We start from the raw sequence: 19263 nt of genomic DNA on the forward strand, positions 1-19263 counted from the left end.
TTTTACTTCCACGAAATATATTTTCATATCGCTTTCAGATACTTTATATAAGACTGCTACGCGGGTGGTACTAACCATGTAAAAATCAAACTGCACAGTAACCAGCAATTGAACTTTGAAACACAGTAAAACCCGAACACGAACAAGCCATTAGCGTCCGTCTGTTGACTCCGGGGGCACTCCGCTGTGTGCACCTTGCCGCTATTATTTGTTGGCAGCGTCCCCCACCCCACCCCCACCCCCACCCCCGGCCGACAACACGGCAAAACATCCAGAATGTTCTCAGTAGCAGTGCTCATTAATAGAAGAAAAACGATCCCTCCTTTCACACATTCACACGACGGGCGATTTAGTGGTTGCCGCGTTCAAATTTCCGACCCGCAGCGCGTACTTAAAACAGCGTCGGGCCTGGACAGCGATCCGTTTTTTTTTTTTTTTTTTTTTGGTGTGTACTTTTATCCAAAAGTCCTACCTTGGTGTTGACCATATCGACGATGTACTGGTCTCCTTTAATGCACTCCATCACGTTGAAGCCGTCGCGGTCCAAGACTTTGGCCTGCGCGTTTCCCGACACCACCAGGATCCGGTCCCCGGTGATGCTGAACTGCAACGCTCGGATCTGGTGGCTTCAAGGGACGAGAGAGACTCCTCAGCGTACTTTGCTAATACACGACATTTATGTCGGCGTCAAAACTTCACTTTTGCTCTGTTTTAGTCGCACAAACTCAAAATTTAGTACCGTAATTTCCGGACTATAAGTCGCGACTTTTTCCCCACACGCGTTCGACCTTGCGGTTTATGCGTTGATGCGGCTAATTTGTGCAGGTTTTTTCCCCCCAAACGGCCGCAAAGGGGCACTCAAGGTAAGAGTGAGACCGGCGGAATATATGTGCCGAGGAAGTGACTTTTACCGGTCCGGCCATGTTAGCGCTGCTCTCGCGTGTTGCTCCCGTGTCTCGGTGATTTTTACCGGTATGTTTTTTTTAACCAGCTCTGTTAGCGCGGTGTTAGCGTAGCATTAGCATTAGCTAGCATTAAACACTCTGTGTACCGTCTTTCTTTGTAAATATCTCGTGTTTGAATGTGGGTTTCAATATGGGCACTTGCGGCTTTTACACGGCTGCGGCGTATGTATGTACCAAATAGTATTTCCTTTACAAATGTACTGAGTGAGTCTTATAACCAGGTGCGCTCTGTAGGCTGGGAATTATGATACATGTCAAAACATCTGCATATATTATGTATATCATTCACACTGTTACTTGCGTTTCCTATAGATGAAGGGGGGGTGGGGGGAATATTAATAATTTTTGCGAGACAGTGGTACACACGCCTGCCTTTGCCGCGGGTAGCGTGGGATCGATTCCAGCTCAGTGACGGTGTCGATATCTCCCCTGCGACTGACTGGCGACCAGTTCAGGGTGTAGTCCGACGCTAGCTCAGATCGGCTCCCGCTTTCCCGCAACCCTTGTGAGGATAAGCGGCTTGGATAATGAGATGACATTTATTTCAGGGCCAAACGTCCCAGCCGTTGAGTTGCACGCACGAGCGCCATTGACGTCGGGTGAGATTTGCAATTTAGGTCACGATCAAATAGCATTAACACAGCGGGACGCGGGCGGAGCGTCAACATGTCGGCCGCGCGGCGTCGGGGGGAAAAAAAAAAAAAAAAAAGTTCTAAGTGAAAATGAAATTGAGGCTCCGATGATAAATCATTAGGGCCTGAAACATCTGTGAAGTCGGAAGCACGGGAGGTCCCCGGAGCGGGATGTAATCAACTTAAATGTTGCGTACGGGAGGCGGAGGCCTGGTCCAGTTCTGGAAACAACAAATACCATCAGGCCCTTTTCATTTTTGGGGGGCCGGTGAATCACACCGAAACCGCGCAAACAAACGGCCGCTACCATCTGCTTGGAGGATAAACACAAGTGTGTGCGTGGACCTTGTGGGTGCGGCACGACACGCACATGGGTCAGGGCTTCTCGGCACCGGTGGGGAGTAATAGAGTCCGAATCCATTTGCCCTACCGAAGTCGATTAAAGGGCCACCGTCATGAAATGCGTGATTTTTAGTGTGCTATTAATGAAAATCCTCTCGAGGGATTTGTTTTCGACAAGAAGCAGGAAGTGACGTACAGGCCAGTAACGCGCTCAAGCGGACTCGTTTGTTTCTATTAGTTTTAGCTGCTGGAAGCTAGCTCGTTGTTCCTTCGTGCTAGCCAAAATGGCGACTCGTTGCATTGTTGGATATTGCTCGAACGCTCGGGAGGATGGAGTTACCCTTCATAAGTTCCCAAGAGACCCGGTTCGTTGTGAAAAATGGATTGCACGGGTGCAAAGGGCGAGAGCTTAGTGGGTTCCCAACGACAGGTAGGTGGGTATAGAGCTACTAAAAAAAAATTAAAATTTAAAAAAACAATAGTTGGGGGCGGGGGGGCACGTAATCCTTTCACAAGGTAACAAAAGATCTGCGTCCGTAAATCAGAGGTGCTAAATCTGTCGATGTGCCCGTCAGCTCCGTGTCCGCCGAGCTACGCCGGCAGGAGGATGATCCGCATATCATCTAAATATGGCTCGAAACGAGAGGGTAATATTGTTCTCTCCTTCGAAAAGAAAGGGGCGTGTTTGTCTCACATAGGAGGGGCCACAGCGTGTTTTCAATGGCGAATGTCCGGTGTGACATCACGGGCAGTAGATGCAGCCAATATGGCGACCACTTGGATGTCGTCGAATGACACTTCCGCAACTTTGCGTACGGGTGACGCGCTCTCCGCTCATATTTATTTTTTCGTATAGACATTGAAGTGAATAATGTCATCTATATTTTTCATTTCCATATCTATTTCAGAATGTCTATAGGGATGACACTGTGTAATTCCTGGATATTTTTCGTGTACCGGATGTCAGAACCTTGAGTCGGGTTTAGCCAGCTATTCTGTGTGTGAGTGTCTTGGCGTGAGTTGTGGCCTACAGCAGGTCCCTCGCAAAAGTGTTCTCATTTTGTATTTGTTCAACTGTAGAGGAAGATGGAAAGTCTGGAACAAAAATTAATCATCGATGCGGGAAAATTTTGACTTGTTTTTTTTTTTTTTTTTTTACGAAATCAGCAACTAAGAGAGATTTTCAGCGAATAACGACAATAATGTAAATTCAAAAAAGCCTAACTGGGAATAATCTGGCGGTTCGCTCACTGTACTTTTAAGACCTCGTCTTCTCGGGGACTCACCAGTCGCACGGCTGTAGGGAGCGGAAGGCCTGCAGAGCTCGGTCCATGCCGGCGAAATCCCAGAAGCGCACGTCGAAGTCGTAGCCGCCCGTCACCAGGCGGGCGCCCGACGGGTCCAAGGCCATGGCGGAAACCTGCGGAGGGTGGGCGTCAATTCGAATTGACAAAAGGAGACGACGCGCGCAGACGCCGGAAGAAGGCGCCACGCGTACCGACTTGGTGCCGTGCTGAAGGGTGATCTCGTGAGTGTCCGGAATCTTCTTGACGGGGTTCTGGGGAGGGAAAGAAGAACATGGGGGAAATGTTTGTGGTGGATTAGTTGAGGGGTTACACTTTCAGAAGAATATTCCTCGGAATAACAACAAAATTGCCTTATCTTGTTGATTTTTTCCCAAATATTTTACTGTATTTCTTTCCAAATTATATACTTTTTTTTTTTTTTTTTACAAGTCTATTATTATTTAAAAATGTATTTGTTGCTTGATTTTTATCTGGATTTACTTCATGTATGTATTTGACATATTTTAACTATTTCTTGTTTGAATATATTAATCCAGTCTGCATTTCTTTTTATTTTCACAATTTTCTACTATTTATTTTAAATATTTTCAAAAAAATAATTAACATTATGCAACCATTTTTACTTCTATTTTACTGTACTTGTTTTTCATCTTTCACTTTTCTTGTCTTTTACCACTGATCATTTTTATTTTCATTTGGCTTTAAATATTGTTATATGCTTGGAAAAATCAAGTGAGGTCTGCATTATTTTCTATTAAATATCATTGAAAATGTTTGCAATAATTAACCCTGCTTTATTTTTTATTTCTTTTTCCTTTTTAATCTGTACTATTCAAAATAAATTAGTAAAATGACATTTTACTAATATTTTAAATATTTTTATCATATTAGTTTAAATCAATTAAATGTGCATTTTTTTTCTTAGTTTTAGATGTTTGACATATAAATTAGCCTGGATTATGTTTCTGTTCATCCTACAATTGCTTGAATTATTATTTTTTTAAACTGTTGACATTTTTTCCCCATTATTTTAATTCTGTAAGACTATTTATTGTTTTAGCAATTGTGATGATAATACTTATTAAATGATGTACTAATACGCAACTACTGTACACTCATTTGGTTTTCTGGTGCTGCCATCTAGTGGAGGCCCGTTAAAGCATCACCACAATATCTGAAAGTGTTCCTCTCGACACTTTTGAAGACAAACGAAGCTCATCCTTGAACTTTGCCGTGTGCGTTACAAACATCATCATCGTCGTCGTCATTTTGCTCCTCGTCTTCATCATCGTCGTCGCTGTCACTTTGAGTGGCGGCGTCGCCTTCGTAACCAGGAGGAAGAGGGGGTCCGACAAGATCATCGTCATCATCATCATCATTCTTTTCCTGGCTTGAGTCTTTTGGAGGTGCCGGAGGGCCGACGGGTTCAGAATCCGGACTGCTGATGTCCTTCCTGTGAAGATTTTAAGAACACGTTCAGGGTTGAAAACCTCTCTTGAAAGCCTTACTAAAGCGCTGGGAAGTCACTCGAATGACATAATTGCGATATGAAATTTTCATTGTTTCATCTTGCTATGTAAAACGGTCTGAGAGACGAGACAAAACGGTCACCCGGTCGCCTTGCTCGTTTCTTTTGGCGCGGGGATCGATGCCGAGCGTTCCGCTTCCTCCTCCATTTCCCTTTGCCTGTCATCTGAAAATAAAAAAAACGTCAACAGCAACTCAGTTTGAGTAGAGCAGGACAAGCGGGAAGGGATTTATTCGAGTCACCTAAAACTTGGCGACTCCTCTCGATGGCCGTCCGTCGGGTCTGTTCGAAAATGGCATCCAGGTCGAAGGTGCGGGCTTTCTTTCCTGGCGGCGACAAAATGGAAACATTATATTGAACAAGCATTCAAAAGGTTGTGAACATAATTATTTTTGTGCCGGTCCTACGTACCAAAGCCAGAGAATCCCATGACAGATGTGATGTCGCCGTCATTGTTCATCTTGCCTGGGAGTGACAAATTGGGGGAGGAAAAAAAAAACGTTTAATGGTAAATAAACAAAAGCTCAAAAATGGTGAATAGCACGACCAACGACTCCTCATTTTCTGTTGAAAAAAAAAAACATATTTCGCCATTCACTACTAGTTATTTACATCACTTTATGAGCTTTAGTAAACTCGCCTGAATTCAAATTTTATTTGATTCAATGAATTTTTTCAATTCATTATTTTGACAAAAACAGTTTTAAAAATTCAGATGGTATTTAGCGAGCTCGTCGATTATTTTAGCCGCCGAACCACTTTAAGTTTTTCTAAACATATATTAATGCTTAATTGCTCTATTTAAAGTGGAAATCCAAAGAAAAATGGTTTACTATTAGATGGAAAACAGTAGCGATAGTAACATAACACGAACTAAGCATCGAGCAAAAGCGCAAATTCGTCGACAAATACAGTCTTGTAGAAGGGCGAGAGGAAGATGTAAACAAATACCGTCACCAGATAATCAGCTAGGAGATCCAAATTACAATTTATATCGAAGTAAATGACAAATATGACAAAATTGTGAGCACCTTCGCTGTTGTTGGAATCCATGTTTGGAAAGGAATTGACCCCCGGAAATAATTCTTCTTCTACGGAGTTGCGGAGGAGTTTGGAAAACAGCGCCCCCTAAAAAAAAACAGCCAAAATCTGGGAAAAATTACAATTTCTGTATTTAAAACAAAGTACCCAAAAGTCATCATTGCCAGATGAATTGGATTTTATCAAAGCAATGAAAATTTTAAATAAATTACAAAAATAGAGTGACCCCACTGTAGCACTCAGTAGCTCAGATACAAGCTGTGGGTGATCACAAAATTTCTATATGTACATGAGTTACATTTTTTTTAAAAATGGACAGTGTGTAGAATGTTCAGAATTTTTTTGCTTTATTTTATTCATTTTTGTAAAGACGTTGTAACATAAAATGTGGAAACAACGAACACTTTTCAAATGCACCGTAATTGCCAACAAATAGGCTACTCTATGATAAATACATTATGAATGTCACAATGACCTATGAACATATCTCGAGTGCAAATTTCATTTTCCTTTATTTCAACTATGCACCATAGAGTAATACCTTGAATTACAATCTCAAGTCATAATGCGATCATGGTCATAAGTCACTCTTATCTCAAATCGCCTGTCCCTGTAGAAATAAATGCAATTTATTTTTAATAGTGCTCCCCCCCCCCCAAAAAAAAACATTTTTTTAGAAAAATTGTTTTTCTATGAAGAAAAATACCAATGTACACAGTACTGTACTATGTAGATGTATTATGTAGGACGAGATGTTAATATCCCTCTATTTATGCATATAGAAATATACAATATATATTTTTTTTTTTTTAGATATTTTTTTCCATTTAATTTTCTACAGCTTGAAAATTATTTTAATGCCCTTCGATTTTACTATAATGTGTAATATTTATTTTAGGGATTACTCTTTTCCAAAATGTTTAAAACCAGATCGCACAAAATCAGAAACAATCACTTTCATAGGAAAAGATGCGAATCCAATTAATCCGTTCCTGACAACCGCAAATATCAGGGGAAATTAAATTTTATGGAGAATAATTATTGTTTAAAACATTGAAAAATGAATAGTAGTAATTTAAATAGCTGACTTTTGCCTGTATTAAAAAAAGTCTGGTTCAACCTCTGGTACCGACATATTAAAAAGGACCATAAATTCCCGTGAGTGTTCATTTTTGCCTGAGATCCGCCCGTTCAGCCGTTCTCCTCTACGGCCGCCATCCTCTCGATGGCCGCCCAGTCGACCTCGCTGAGACTCCCTCCGCCCTCCGTCAGTCTGTCCAGCCAGTCCATACCGGCCACGCCCGCTCCGGCGCCGTCGTCCCGCTCGTCCATCACTTCGGACAGTAACTGATTGACATCCTGCTGCGTGAAGTCCTGGTCCTGGTGGGGCCCGACGGAGGTGATCGGACGCTCCCTCGACAGAGCGGCCCCTGAGGTCGAGCGACCTTGTTAGATTTCGGGAAATCATTCGCGCCGCTTCACTTTTTCAAGATTTTTGTTACGTGATAGCAGGACCCAATTGAAATTCCTATCAATATTTTGGGAGAATAATTGAGACAACCATCGGATCGTCAATGGATTGTTAACGGACGTTACCTGATCTTTGCTGCAGTTCAGTCCTCACGCGGTCCTGTGAAGGTCTTCCAGGCGCTTCGGCAGTCCAAGGGCGACGTTGCGTTTGGCCCGAGGGACGCTTCAGACCCTTCTCTTTGCTGTAAAACCCACAAAGAAGATTTTAATTAAATCTAAACCGGCCAAGAATATAATAATTCAGTACGAAATATATACAGTAAAACCTCGGTTCTTGACCACAATCCGTTCCAGAAGGCGGTTTGAGAAGTGATTTGTTCGAAAACCAGATCAATGTTTCTCATAACAATTAGTGGAAAAGGAAATAATGCGTTCCAAGCTTAAAAATGTTGGGCTTTTTAAAGCTTTTTTTTAGCGTTTCCTGATAATAAACTGTATAGTAGAAATACACGTAGACTTTAAATACTTTATATAACGAAATAATTGAACAAATATTTATTTTTTGCTTAAAATGTATGCTTTACTAGTCAAGTAGGCTAGGCTGGGAGTGCATTGTCGTATCTGTGAGTAAGTTTCTCATTGTAAAGAGTAACTAGTCCATTGGATGTGTGCATGTATAAAAGACCCTTATTCAGGAAGCTACCGCTAGCAGGTAAATAAGCTACGACTACCTGAACGCAGGAAGCTACGACCCATAGGTAGCCACTTTGACACTCTCATTGTAATGAGTAACGTAAAAAATTTCGCATTGTAATGAGTAAGTTTCCAACTGGTTTCTCATTGTAATGAGTAACTTACTCATTACAATGAGAAACCAGTTGGAAACTCTCTCATTGTAATGCAATTGTAATGAGAAAGTTTCTCATTGTAATGAGTAACTCGTCCATTGCATGTATAAAAGACCCTAATTCTTTATTCAAGAAGCTACCGCTAGCAGGTGAATAAGCTACAACCCATAGGTAGCCATTTTTCGACACTCTCAAACCATTATTGTTGTTACTCATTACAATGAGAACCCAGTTAGAGAAGTTTCTCATTATAATGAGTAAGTTTTTCATTGTAATGAGTAACTTAGTCATTACAATGAGAAACCAGTTAGAACCTCTCATTGTAATGAGTAAGTTTCTCATTGTAATGAGTAACTAGTCCATTGCATGTATAAAAGACCTTTATTCTTTATTCAAGAAGCTACCGCTAGCAGTTAAATAAGCTACGAATACCCGAAAAGTCACTTTTACACCATGTAGATTTTGCAGATAGGGTTAAAAAAAAAAAATGAAAATAGCACCTGCAATTGCTAGCGGAGGGCGGAGCTGAGGAGGACCTCAGCACGGGAGCATCAATGACTAAAACCCGAGAGCCGGAAAAGGGGCTGGTGCGAAGTTGATCTGCCAGCAAGGCGGCATCGTGGAGCCTCTGGTTGAACTGTTTCAAAAGTGTGGCCCTGGTAAGACAAAGAAAAAGGCAATCGTTTTTTTTTTTTTTTTTTAATTTTGTCACGTATGATCAATTGCAAGCCGTTTCCCAACGCAAGTGAGACTTGCACGAGCACGCCAGTTCAGACCAACACCGAACCAGTTCTTACTTTTGCTTCTCTTGTGTGTTTCTCCTGCTCGTGGCTTGGCTGGTCTTTTTCTACAACGAAGAAGAGCGCAAATGAGCAACCGCGCGGACGTAAAACGCCGGAACATTCTTGACAGCCGGTGAAGGACCCGACCGATGTTCTGGAAAAAGGTTTGATCTCCTTCTCGCGCAGGTTGGCTCTCTGTTTTTGATAGACCGAGTGTCTCTCTCTCTGCTTGCGTCTCATCCACATCTTCAGCTCGCGTCTGTCGTCGTCCTCGTCGGGGAGAGCTTGCCCCGGTGGGATCTGCCGGCTCGGCTCTCGGCGCTCCCTCCTGCATTCGCGCGGGCCACGTTGTCTTTCAAACGTGCGATATTCTCAAGTCATAAAAGAGTGAGACGCGTACCTGTCGTCGAGCGTGTTTGATAAAGACGCATCCAGGTCAGTTTGGGATATATAACCTTCTCGCACTAAACCTTCCAGGATCTCCGTTGTATCGGACAGCCCTGTCTGGTCCAGATTCTCTTCGGCTGCCCTGCAGATGACACACACAATTGGTATAGTTTTATTTTGAAAATGTATGACTTTATTCTCATAAAGACAATTTTAGCTACAACTCCACCTAATATTAGTGCTATACACTGGGTCACTTAAGAGAAGTACAGTACAACCTCGGTTCGCGACCACAATCCGTTCCAGAAGCCGGCCCGAGAACCGATTTGTTCAAAAACCGAATCGATATTTTCCACATCTGCGGACAGAGGCTGCATTATTCACAATAACAATGCGCGTCGTGGATCAGCTCGTCTGGCCACACGCGTTATTTTATTTCCAGGTTTTGTCGCAGGCGTTCGAGTACCGATTTTCGTTCAAAAACAGAAGCAAAAAAAAAAAATCTCGAAATTTTCGTTCAAAAACCGATTTGATCGAGAACGGAGAGGTTCGAGAACCGAGTATTCACTGTACTATTCTTCATTTGTGTCTGCATGACTGTATTTTACTGCCTCCTGGTGGCCAAAGCGAGCACACCGGATAGAAGCAGTGCAATTGAATAGCAATTAATTATGCTATATTTAATTTTATCATTGTTGCATGTTTTTATAAAGTACAAAATTATTTTATCTACTATCCTTTAGAAAAAAAAAAAATTGTGAGGAAGGGCTGGAACGGATTAACAGCATTTCCATTCATTTCAATAGGAAAAGGTGATTTGAGCGAGATATCAGTGTTTGGAATAAATTACACTTACATCTCATGGCACCACTGAAAACTAAAAAAGAAAAAAGGGGCACCAAAATCAGAATTTTTACCCTAAATTTTTGTTTAGATGTAACAATTATGTTTTTTTTTGCCTTAATATAGTCCAATCTGACTGTCGACATAACAGGACGAAACAAGAATTAAATTTCCACTTACTCATCAAATGTTTCCATAGTTTCAGTTGACAGATGTTCTGGAGGAAGAACAAACAATTACAAGATGATAGCAGAATTAATTGTAACAAATATAACTCGGTTCAGAATTTGTGAAGAGGATCCGTACTTGGATGGCTTTGGTGGTCGTGACGAAGCTGAGAAGTTGACGGCGGTTGGAGAGCCGGCGGCTTTTTGTCAGGGAGGCGCCTGTCGTTGCGAAACACGTCTTCTTCTTCTTCTTCCTCAATCCCTTCATCCTCCTCGCAAATGTCAGGTTCTGGTTCAGTCAGAGAATGAGACTGCCGGGCTCCTTTGTGGCAGTCAAAATGCAAAAATACTATTTATTGAACAGATTTAATTTCACTGCGATTGGATGGCGACCAGTTCAGGCAGTTTTTTTTTTTTTGATATTTGCAAAATATTTCTTGAGGAGTTTTTAAATGGATCAATGTGATGGGAGGATTAAAAACAACAAACTCACCAGTTTCAAGAATGTTCTTTCTCACACTGCTGTAAGCGTGTTTTGGCGGTGTTTTCGGCTGTTCCGCAGGGAGAAACAACCTCACGGTTTTTTTTATTGCAGGCCTCAAATTCGGAGGTGAGGATGGGGAGACTTGCCGCGGCTTCTGGTCCAACAAAAACACCCCATATTTATCTTTTAAAATCTGAATCAATAGGATGAGTGTGCAATGCTTACATACCTGCTTTGGCAATCTGGACTGGGGCAGGTCCTTCTCCAGGCAGTTGGCGATGTTCTGCAATGCAGCCAGCTGTGAATCCAGCTTGTTCATGTGGGATGAGAACCAGATTGCGGCCGTTTCGGATGGAAGATCGGGAGGCCCGTCTATTCTTGGGGTCTTGATGGCTTTGGAATGCTCAGAATCAGTTGAATCTTCACTGTAATGCAGAGAAACTTTCTTTGGCTCCTCGCCGCAGGGTATTTCTCTTCTTGGTGTCTTCATGGCTGAACGGAGCTCAGAGTCAGCTAGTTCCTCGGAGAAGAATCTATCTGGTTCCAAGTTGTGAGGTCTCTCTCTTCTTCTTGTCCTGATGGCTTTACAATGCTCCGAGTCAGGTAGATCCTCAGAGTAGAATCTCTCTGGTGCCAAGTTGTGAGGTCTCTCTCTTCTCGTCCTGATGTCTTTACAATGCTCCGATTCAGGTAGATACTCGGAGTAGAACCTCTCTGGTTCCAAGTTGTGAGGTATGTCTCTTCCTCTCATCCCAATGGCTTTACAATGCTCTGAGTCAGGTAGATCCTCAGAGCAGAAACTCTGTGGTTCCATGGTGTTGGGTCCCTCTCTTCTTCTTGTGGTGATGACTTTACAAAGCTCGGAGTCAGGTAGTTCTTCAGAGTAGAAATTCTCTGGTTCCATGTTCTGAGGTATCTCTCTTCCTCTCATCCTGATGGTTTTCCAATTCTCTGAGTCAGGTAGCTCCTCGGAGTAGAATCTCTCTGGTTCCAAGTTGTGAGGTCCCTCTCTCCTTCTTGTGTTGATGACATTACAAAGCTCGGAGTCAGGTAGTTCTTTGGAGTAGAAACTCTCTGGTTCCACATTCTGAGGTATCTCTCTTCCTCTTGTCCTGATGGCTTGACAATGCTCTGAGTCAGGTAGATCCTCGGAGTAGAACCTCTCTGGTTCTAAGTTGTGAGGTCCCTCTCTCCTTCTTGTGCTGATGACTTTACAAAGCTCGGAGTCAGGTAGTTCTTTGGAGTAGAAACTGTCTGGTTCCACGTTCTGAGGTATCTCTATTCCTCTCGTCCTGATGGCTTTACAGTTCTCTGAGTCAAGTAGATCCTCGGAGTAGAATCTCTCTGGTTCCAAGTTGTGAAGTCCCTCTTTTCTTCTTGTCCTAATGGCTTTACAGTGCTCAGAGTCAGGTAGTTCTTCGGAGTGGAAACTCTCTGGTTCCACGTTCTGAGGTATCTCTCTTCCTCTCGTCCTGATGGCTTTCCAATGCTCTGAGTCAGGTAGCTCTTCGGAGTAGAAACTCTGTGGTTCCAAGTTGTGAGGTCCCTCTCTTCTTGTGCTGATTACTTTACAAAGCCTGGAATTGGGTCCATCCTGAGAGTGGACGCTGACTGGTTCCCTGTTGGACTCAGCGGTGCCGTCGCAGAGATCTAGAACATTACGCAAATATGCTGGTTTGAAATAGGAGACTCCTTCATTCTATGACCATGCTTATAACTTAATAGTTACCTAAAACAGATTTTCCCATTGAAATGACTGGAAATGCCATTAATCTGTCGCAGCATTCCCACAGAATAAATAAATGAAAAAAGCTCATGTATATTTTAATTAATAAAACTAGCAATCAATTGAATACAGTCTTCTTATACTTCTGGTGTACCCAACTTGGCCACCTGTGGGCATTATAGGACACAGATGCTCATTGAGGTCTCAACTCTTCTCTCAGCTCATCAGTACAGCATCAAAATTAGTTACTCTAAGCAAAGGATAAAGAATATGACAGCGATATGGCTGTTATATTGTCTGTCCACGTGTCGCTAAATCGTTTGATGCTGAAAGCTTTACAGCACAGCAAAATACTGTAGATGTTATTTAGGGTTAGCATTAAGATTGTGGGGGTTTTCTTTTGACAGTTGTTCGGTTGCTCTGAATAAGCAAACAATAAAGTAGTTATTATTTTTGGATTATTTTATGGCATCTTCCCAAGGAACTATGTTGACGTACGGTCTAGTGCTTTGCCGCAACACCGTGGGGTCCATAACCAATTTTAAACATTTGGCGGTTATCAATTCAATAAATTGCACAACGAAATAAATATTTCATCACAGTTTACACACTCTGTATGTGTGCGCCACAAATTCTACTTTATTCATGGCAACAGGTGGATTATGTACTATACCTTCTGCCACGTGACAGAAGAGCACTTAATCGGAATGCCTGTCAATATACAATATTTTGAGATTCTCTAATTTATAATAGCAAAGTGGTTGGGAATCATTGGTTTCACACCGAATGACGCGTCAAATCCAGACCTGTTCGAGTGACGGTTTTGGCGGTTTTCTCATCAGCGGGGTGAGCACTCTTAACGATGGAAGCGGCGAGCAAGTGAAGCTGGGCAGGCGTGAGTACGGGAGGCACGGAGGAAGCCTCTTTCGGTCCGGAGCTGGCAGGGGGCAAATCCTGATGCTGCGTCCCCTCTTCGATGTCCAGGACACTCAGAAAGTTGCGGCCGCTCAGATCCTGGCGGAAATGACAAGGCGTGAGTATTTTTGATGAAATCGGCACATTTTGGTTGTTTTATATTGGAGCCTGGGTTCTGGCGTTGTACGGTCTCACCAAATTCCTCTTTTCTTGGACTGGCGAGATGTCATTTGCGTCCCTTGAAGGGTTCTCTCTGTGGACTTTCTCGAACATCTGTTCTTTCGACTTGCCCGTAGAAGTAGCGGCTAACAGTGTGGCTTGAGGGGACACTGCTTTGTCCACGAGGATTGGAGAAGACCCTGGAAGAAAAGAAAGCACGTTGACACCACCTGAGAATCCGATCAATCAAAACAAATCCCACGCAACCCCAGGAAGATCATGAAAACTCAGAACCTCAGGACTGCGAACTCACCGACCTGAGAACAGGAAAAGGCTTACTTGGCTCCGTGTTGGTGAACGCATCGAGGCACTCCGGGGCTCTTTTACACGTGGAGGCGAACGCGTGGAGCTCGGCCGAAGTCGTTCTCGCCTTGTCCAATAGCGTGCGGCCGGTCGACACGGGGCGACCGGTTCCCTGGGGGGTCGGGCTGGCGCCTGACAACGACGGCGGCGCAATGACTCCGTGTCAGTGAGCGCAACCGCAAAGCCGCACGCAACTCGCAGCGTTTGGTACGTACCGCGTTGAATGGCACAATCCCGAGTAGGGGTGATTTCCTCTAGTTCTTCTTTTGGCTAATCAAATATTACTTATAGGTTATTAATGAGAATATCTGAATATAAAACAAATATTCTACTGTACCTCTTGCGTGGTGGTGATGTTCTCATTAGGCGGATTTGCCCTCGGCGCCCTCTCCCTCCTCTTCTGCCTGTAATCAAACGCACCCAGTCAAAGCGGCCACGGTGAGAACACATCGGGCGATATCAACGTGAGGTTATCGTGCCTCTTGCTGGAGGCGGAAGAAGCCGCGGCGCCACGGTGCGCTTCACCGGAGTCGTTGACGCGGAGGAGCTGCAGCCGAGCCTCCTCGGAGTTGCGCCTCCCCGCCACTAAGACGGCCAGCTCCTCCAGGGAGATAAGGCGGGCCTTTTGGACCGAGCTCGGCGCCGGGGTGGGCATCTGTGCAAAAAAAAAAAAAAAGTTGACAAGATTGAGGGATGCCCTTCGGCAGTCACGGGAAGTTAAGAAAGTACTTAATAGCATTATTGCATAAATCCTTTTATTCCAGTTCTTATCATTCGCTAATTTTTTATTTCTTGTTAGTTCATTCACAATCTTAGCAAAGTTATGGCAACATAGTTTACTTTTCCATTTCAGTAAGAGCATTATGCAAATGATTAAAAATCTATTTTGTGAGCATTTTTTCCCCCACGTGTGCAACATTTTCAAAACTTGTACTGTGTGTAATTCACAGTGCGCATTCCTTTGTACTCATGTACATTACAGAGTCGAGTACACATGGAAGTAAATATGTGCCACCAGGATTTGAATTACGATAGAAAACACGACTTAAATTTGAAATGTAAAGTGATTACATTTTCAATTGTTGTATTTCAGTGTAACTTTTCAATGTTAACAATTCAACTGGCTTCAATTTGCTGTCGAAAATTCACCGTCTGTGCCACCAGGAAGAACACCCAGCCAATCGCAGTTACGCTTTCTTAGTCACGTGACGTCACCTACTAAGAAAGCGTAACCGGATTGGCTGTCTGTTTGGCTGTGAACTGAAGTAACCCCGCCTGGTGGCACAGACGGTGAATTTCAGACAGCGAATTGTAGCCGCTTGAATTGTAAACATTGAAAAGTTACACTGAAATACGACTATTGAAAATATGATCACTTTACATTTCAAATTCGAATCCTATTTTCTGTGGCGTGTCAAATTCAAATCCATGTGGCACATATTTACTTCCGTAATGCGGCTTCAGATAAAAATCAGATTACAATCAATTCAATGTACTTCTGCTATTGGCGACAATCTGTGAAAAAAATGACGCTCCTGCTCATATAATTTGTTTTTCTTAGCACAAATATGCAGAGGTTTCCGCAAAGAGCAACAACAAAAATGACCCCAATCTCACCAGCCAACACAAAACTGGATCGACGTGTTTAGCATAAGTGGAAACGCACACAAAAAAGTCTCACACTCTAATTTCAATAGGTAAATTAGCCAATTTGAGCAAATTTCGGGTTCGAAATTGGACCAAATCCTACTAGGGAACTTGCCAAAATGACCCTCAGTAGGAAGCCGTTATTCTAGTCAGACAGCCATCACTGAATTGTCAAACAATAACAAATTCATGAGTCACATCGTGGGTGTGCATAATGTCAACGATCATTTTTGAAGAGTTGCTATGATTAAAAAAAAACAAAAAAAAAAACCATTGAATTACATACGCTTTTGAAGACTGCCAAATAGTGTCCACCTAACAGTAATATAGTTGGTTTCAGTATGAACTTGATGCTTGTAAATGTGATCACTTTACATCATCAATTTCAAATCATGTTTTCTGCGGCATTTTAAATTCAAATCCTGGTAGCACATATTTACTTCTAATAGTATATATATATATATATATATATATATATATATATATATATATATATATAGTTAACTCAGACCTATGTTTACCTTTTTTTCCCCCCCTCTCTATTTTATCTTTTTCCCCTCTGTGAATTTTAGGGGGGTATACGGTGGAACCCACATATTCTTGGCTCAGCCCCATTTTTTTTTTTATGAATGTTTTTTATATCCAGGTCCTATGTAAAACACTCACCTTTCTCGGTTCGGGCTCTATCCGCAGGAGTTGGAGTTTGTGAGTTTCTACCAGCGGCATTGTGGGGACAAAAAAGCGCTTGGGGGGAGGAGGTCGCGAGGGTAGTTTGGGGAGGTCGATGTGTCCTCGGGCTCCGGGCAGCAAGTGCAGCAGACGAAGTCCATCCGTCGCCTTGGACGTGGGATTGTGGTCATGAGAGTTCCTCGTGTTGGACTCCGAGTGAGCGCTCCGACTGAATCGCAGGAGTCTCTTCGGGGCCGATGAAGTCCTTCTCTTGTCACTTTTCCCACCGCCGTCCAGGTCCAGCAACTTGAGACCCCAAACTCGGGAGGACGGGTCTGTATTACTGTTACCGACAGAGGGCGCTGTCGTATTTGCGTTCGAGGTGATCAGAAGCCCTTGGCTGGACGGGATGAACCTCGCGCTTTCTTTAAAGTGAACGTCTGTTGACTCCGCTTGCACAGAAAGGGGCTGGAATTCCTGTGGGAAAGAAAAAACGAGAGAAAGAAAGGCAAATGTCATTCGCTCAAATACGACTCGTGACAATAAAAGGAAGACGAGTGGCCGCAATCAAGCACAAGCGAGTGGGACGAAGTGGCGCACATTCAATTAGTCGTGTCAACATCAACGTGACAAAAACGAAGCGTCACCTCGCGTCATCTTTAAACGGGCAGGTGCGCTCGCATTATGAAGTAGTTCCACACTGGATGACGACTTCGCGACGCCGCTGGGGGGAAATGCAATAATCGGGCCACTTAGAGACAGAAATGCGAGCGTGGAAACGACGACGCGGTGCGGCTGGAAGTTGGATTAACGACTATAAATCTCCACACGGGCCTTGTTGAGCACGCGCAGGTCCGTCCGAACGTGCACACTTGACCCGGATCGCTCTGGCGAGACTGAAAACTGCTTTTGTGGGGTGTGAACGAGAACGAGAGGCGGGGTCATACCCAAATTGTAGTGCACGTGACGTCACCGTTTTCACCGCGCCATATTGCCGGTCAAACAGAGCTGCTCGACATTGCGGGAGAAGTTGTACCGGAGGAGAATATTTACAATACCCGAGAGCTGTTGTGCTGTTGGTTGTCACGACAGACGAGGGGGATATTCAAAGAGATCATTCTATGGAATACCAGCTGAAAAGACCAGAAAATATCGATGGATTTCGGCAATTCAAAGTGATGGATGGTGCCCGACCAAAATACGCACACGCCTGTGTAGCGATCGCTTTGTTTCAGGTAGGAATTATTCTTCTCAATCTCAAATTACCAAGAAGTATTTATAATGCCAACAATACATGTTAAAAAAAAAACTGTCACAGAGGTTTACATAAATTAGGTGTGGCCACCATCGCTTCCGTGTACGTTCCATGGAGACGACTCCGTCCCCCCCACCCCCCAAATCATAGTTAATGAATGCGAGTTTGTGTAAAACCAGGGGTCATTTATTTAAATATTGGCATTTGTGTTGAATACTAGCTGAAATGATCGATAGATTCCGACAAAGGTCATCGTGTCGCCGAACACTCTTCTGCGTTCACGAGCCGTCAAAACCCGTCACGTTGTGGGATTTATTCCTGATGAGAACAGATCCAGCAACAAATTATTCGTACGCATCCGGACTTTTATACGCTTTGAAACTTTTCCGTGTAAATCTCGACGACTTACTCACCGGATCTATGTGTGTGTCCACTTGGCCGAGACAAGCGGAAGCGAATTAACCATCCAATTTCTTATCGGCAAAAACATCAATTTCTGCATTAAATACGGATCCTCGATGCAGAGTTTATATATTTTTTCCACGTACCGTCGTTTATTTTCACCTTCTAAATGTCTGACGGTATCGGACAAGACAGATTTCCCTGTCGTCTCCAAGCAAGCTTAGCATCGAGCAATGTTTAGCTTGACCGTCAATATGGCGACGTAAATAAAAGTCACGTGATTTGATGACGTAGGTGCACGAACTCTATAGATAAACAAACATTCACGTACACATTTCTACAACATAAAACAACATTTTCAGGACAAGTTCACATTTGAAGGATCTCTGCAAGTGGCAATCATCCTAAAATATTAAAATACAGATATCTTTTGTTCATCTATTCATAATAGATATAGCGAATAATCTTCATATAGGCAAATTAAACGGGCTTCGGGACTGGTAGACTCATTTTTGTGGTCAGACGAGATGTAAATTTCCTCCTGTGTGAACACAACTATGACGAATCCCTGAAAATGAAAATGTCAATTTATTGATCGCGCGAACATACCTGATAGATTCCTCCTCCCTCATTACGATTGCAGGGAAGATTGCTGACATGATCCCCTTCGCGTGTGCCGTGTACGGGAGACGCGGGTGCAGAGGCTGGAATGGATCGAGGGTTGTTCGCTCGTGGATTTGGCACGTGAATTTGTGACTGAGAGACTGCGGGGGTGTGCGCAGGTTGGGGATTCTGTTGGGGTGGGATATTGCTCGCGTAAGACGAAGAAGGCACGTAAGGGTGAAAAGGGTTCACATTGGATTGATTTATGTAGGAATTCTGCTGGGCGAGCTGCAGACTGGAAAATGAAGCCCCCAAAACATCCATCAGGCTCATGTAGTTGATGTTCTGCAACATAACAATAAGATTTAAATCATCGGGTAAGCGAATGCAGGTAATGAGGGGAGGCGTTGTTACCTGGACCAGCCGGTACAGATCTTCACCCAGACGCTGTCTCATTGGCGGAGTCTCAAAAGAGGACGGTTGGCCGGAGACAAAATTATCCTGCGGGCCGGCTGTGTGAGTGTGAGGCACGGAACTCGGATGGTTTAACGGCGTGTTGGGCTGCGGGCTTTGGCTCGAACGGGGGAGCTCTGCCTGGAAGGACGCCGGGGGCTGGAAGTTGGGAAGTTGGGGAATTGAACCACTCGCCCGGGTCACTGGATGGCTTCCGGCCTGATTGAGGCTTCGACGGCAAAACCAGGGAATGCAAGAATGATGCAAATTGTTAT

General features: G+C 43.6%; 2 protein-coding genes across 14 annotated transcripts in view; both read right to left on the reverse strand.

Annotated features, from left to right (window-relative positions):
* Window positions 1-5891, reverse strand: part of LOC133490949 (WD repeat-containing protein 70) — a 46094-nt gene extending 40203 nt beyond the window's left edge. Inside the window, exons 1-8 of one of the 2 annotated variants that reach the window (XM_061801692.1) lie at window positions 5806-5891; window positions 5186-5239; window positions 5017-5100; window positions 4858-4939; window positions 4495-4699; window positions 3438-3497; window positions 3226-3359; window positions 473-626 (exon numbers count right to left, since the gene is read on the reverse strand). In XM_061801692.1, the coding sequence (XP_061657676.1) occupies window positions 473-626; window positions 3226-3359; window positions 3438-3497; window positions 4495-4699; window positions 4858-4939; window positions 5017-5100; window positions 5186-5239; window positions 5806-5827 (795 nt within the window). In that variant the 5' untranslated portion in view covers window positions 5828-5891. Of the gene's footprint in view, window positions 1-472; window positions 627-3225; window positions 3360-3437; window positions 3498-4494; window positions 4700-4857; window positions 4940-5016; window positions 5101-5185; window positions 5240-5725 lie in introns of both variants that reach the window. The other variant, XM_061801693.1, reaches the window with a different exon arrangement.
* A 249-nt stretch (window positions 5892-6140) lies between these two features.
* cplane1 (ciliogenesis and planar polarity effector 1) overlaps window positions 6141-19263 on the reverse strand; it is a 73905-nt gene continuing 60782 nt past the window's right edge. For 9 of the 12 annotated variants that reach the window (XM_061847727.1, XM_061847736.1, XM_061847734.1 and 6 more), the window contains 20 exons: window positions 18950-19217; window positions 18542-18880; window positions 16273-16752; window positions 14439-14614; window positions 14297-14363; window positions 14175-14229; window positions 13936-14091; window positions 13633-13796; window positions 13329-13536; window positions 11026-12446; window positions 10806-10950; window positions 10452-10634; window positions 10326-10362; window positions 10159-10179; window positions 9316-9444; window positions 9063-9243; window positions 8931-8980; window positions 8634-8789; window positions 7412-7527; window positions 6141-7245 (listed from right to left, as the gene is read on the reverse strand). In XM_061847727.1, coding sequence (XP_061703711.1) covers window positions 7007-7245; window positions 7412-7527; window positions 8634-8789; window positions 8931-8980; window positions 9063-9243; window positions 9316-9444; window positions 10159-10179; window positions 10326-10362; window positions 10452-10634; window positions 10806-10950; window positions 11026-12446; window positions 13329-13536; window positions 13633-13796; window positions 13936-14091; window positions 14175-14229; window positions 14297-14363; window positions 14439-14614; window positions 16273-16752; window positions 18542-18880; window positions 18950-19217 — 4591 coding nt within the window. In that variant the 3' untranslated portion in view covers window positions 6141-7006. The remainder of the gene's footprint in view (window positions 7246-7411; window positions 7528-8633; window positions 8790-8930; window positions 8981-9062; window positions 9244-9315; window positions 9445-10158; window positions 10180-10325; window positions 10363-10451; window positions 10635-10805; window positions 10951-11025; window positions 12447-13328; window positions 13537-13632; window positions 13797-13935; window positions 14092-14174; window positions 14230-14296; window positions 14364-14438; window positions 14615-16272; window positions 16753-18541; window positions 18881-18949; window positions 19218-19263) is intronic. The other 3 variants (XM_061847738.1, XM_061847739.1, XM_061847735.1) reach the window with 2 other exon arrangements.

Source organism: Syngnathoides biaculeatus, chromosome 17, assembly GCF_019802595.1.
Source record: "Syngnathoides biaculeatus isolate LvHL_M chromosome 17, ASM1980259v1, whole genome shotgun sequence".
Lineage (NCBI taxonomy): Eukaryota > Metazoa > Chordata > Actinopteri > Syngnathiformes > Syngnathidae > Syngnathoides > Syngnathoides biaculeatus.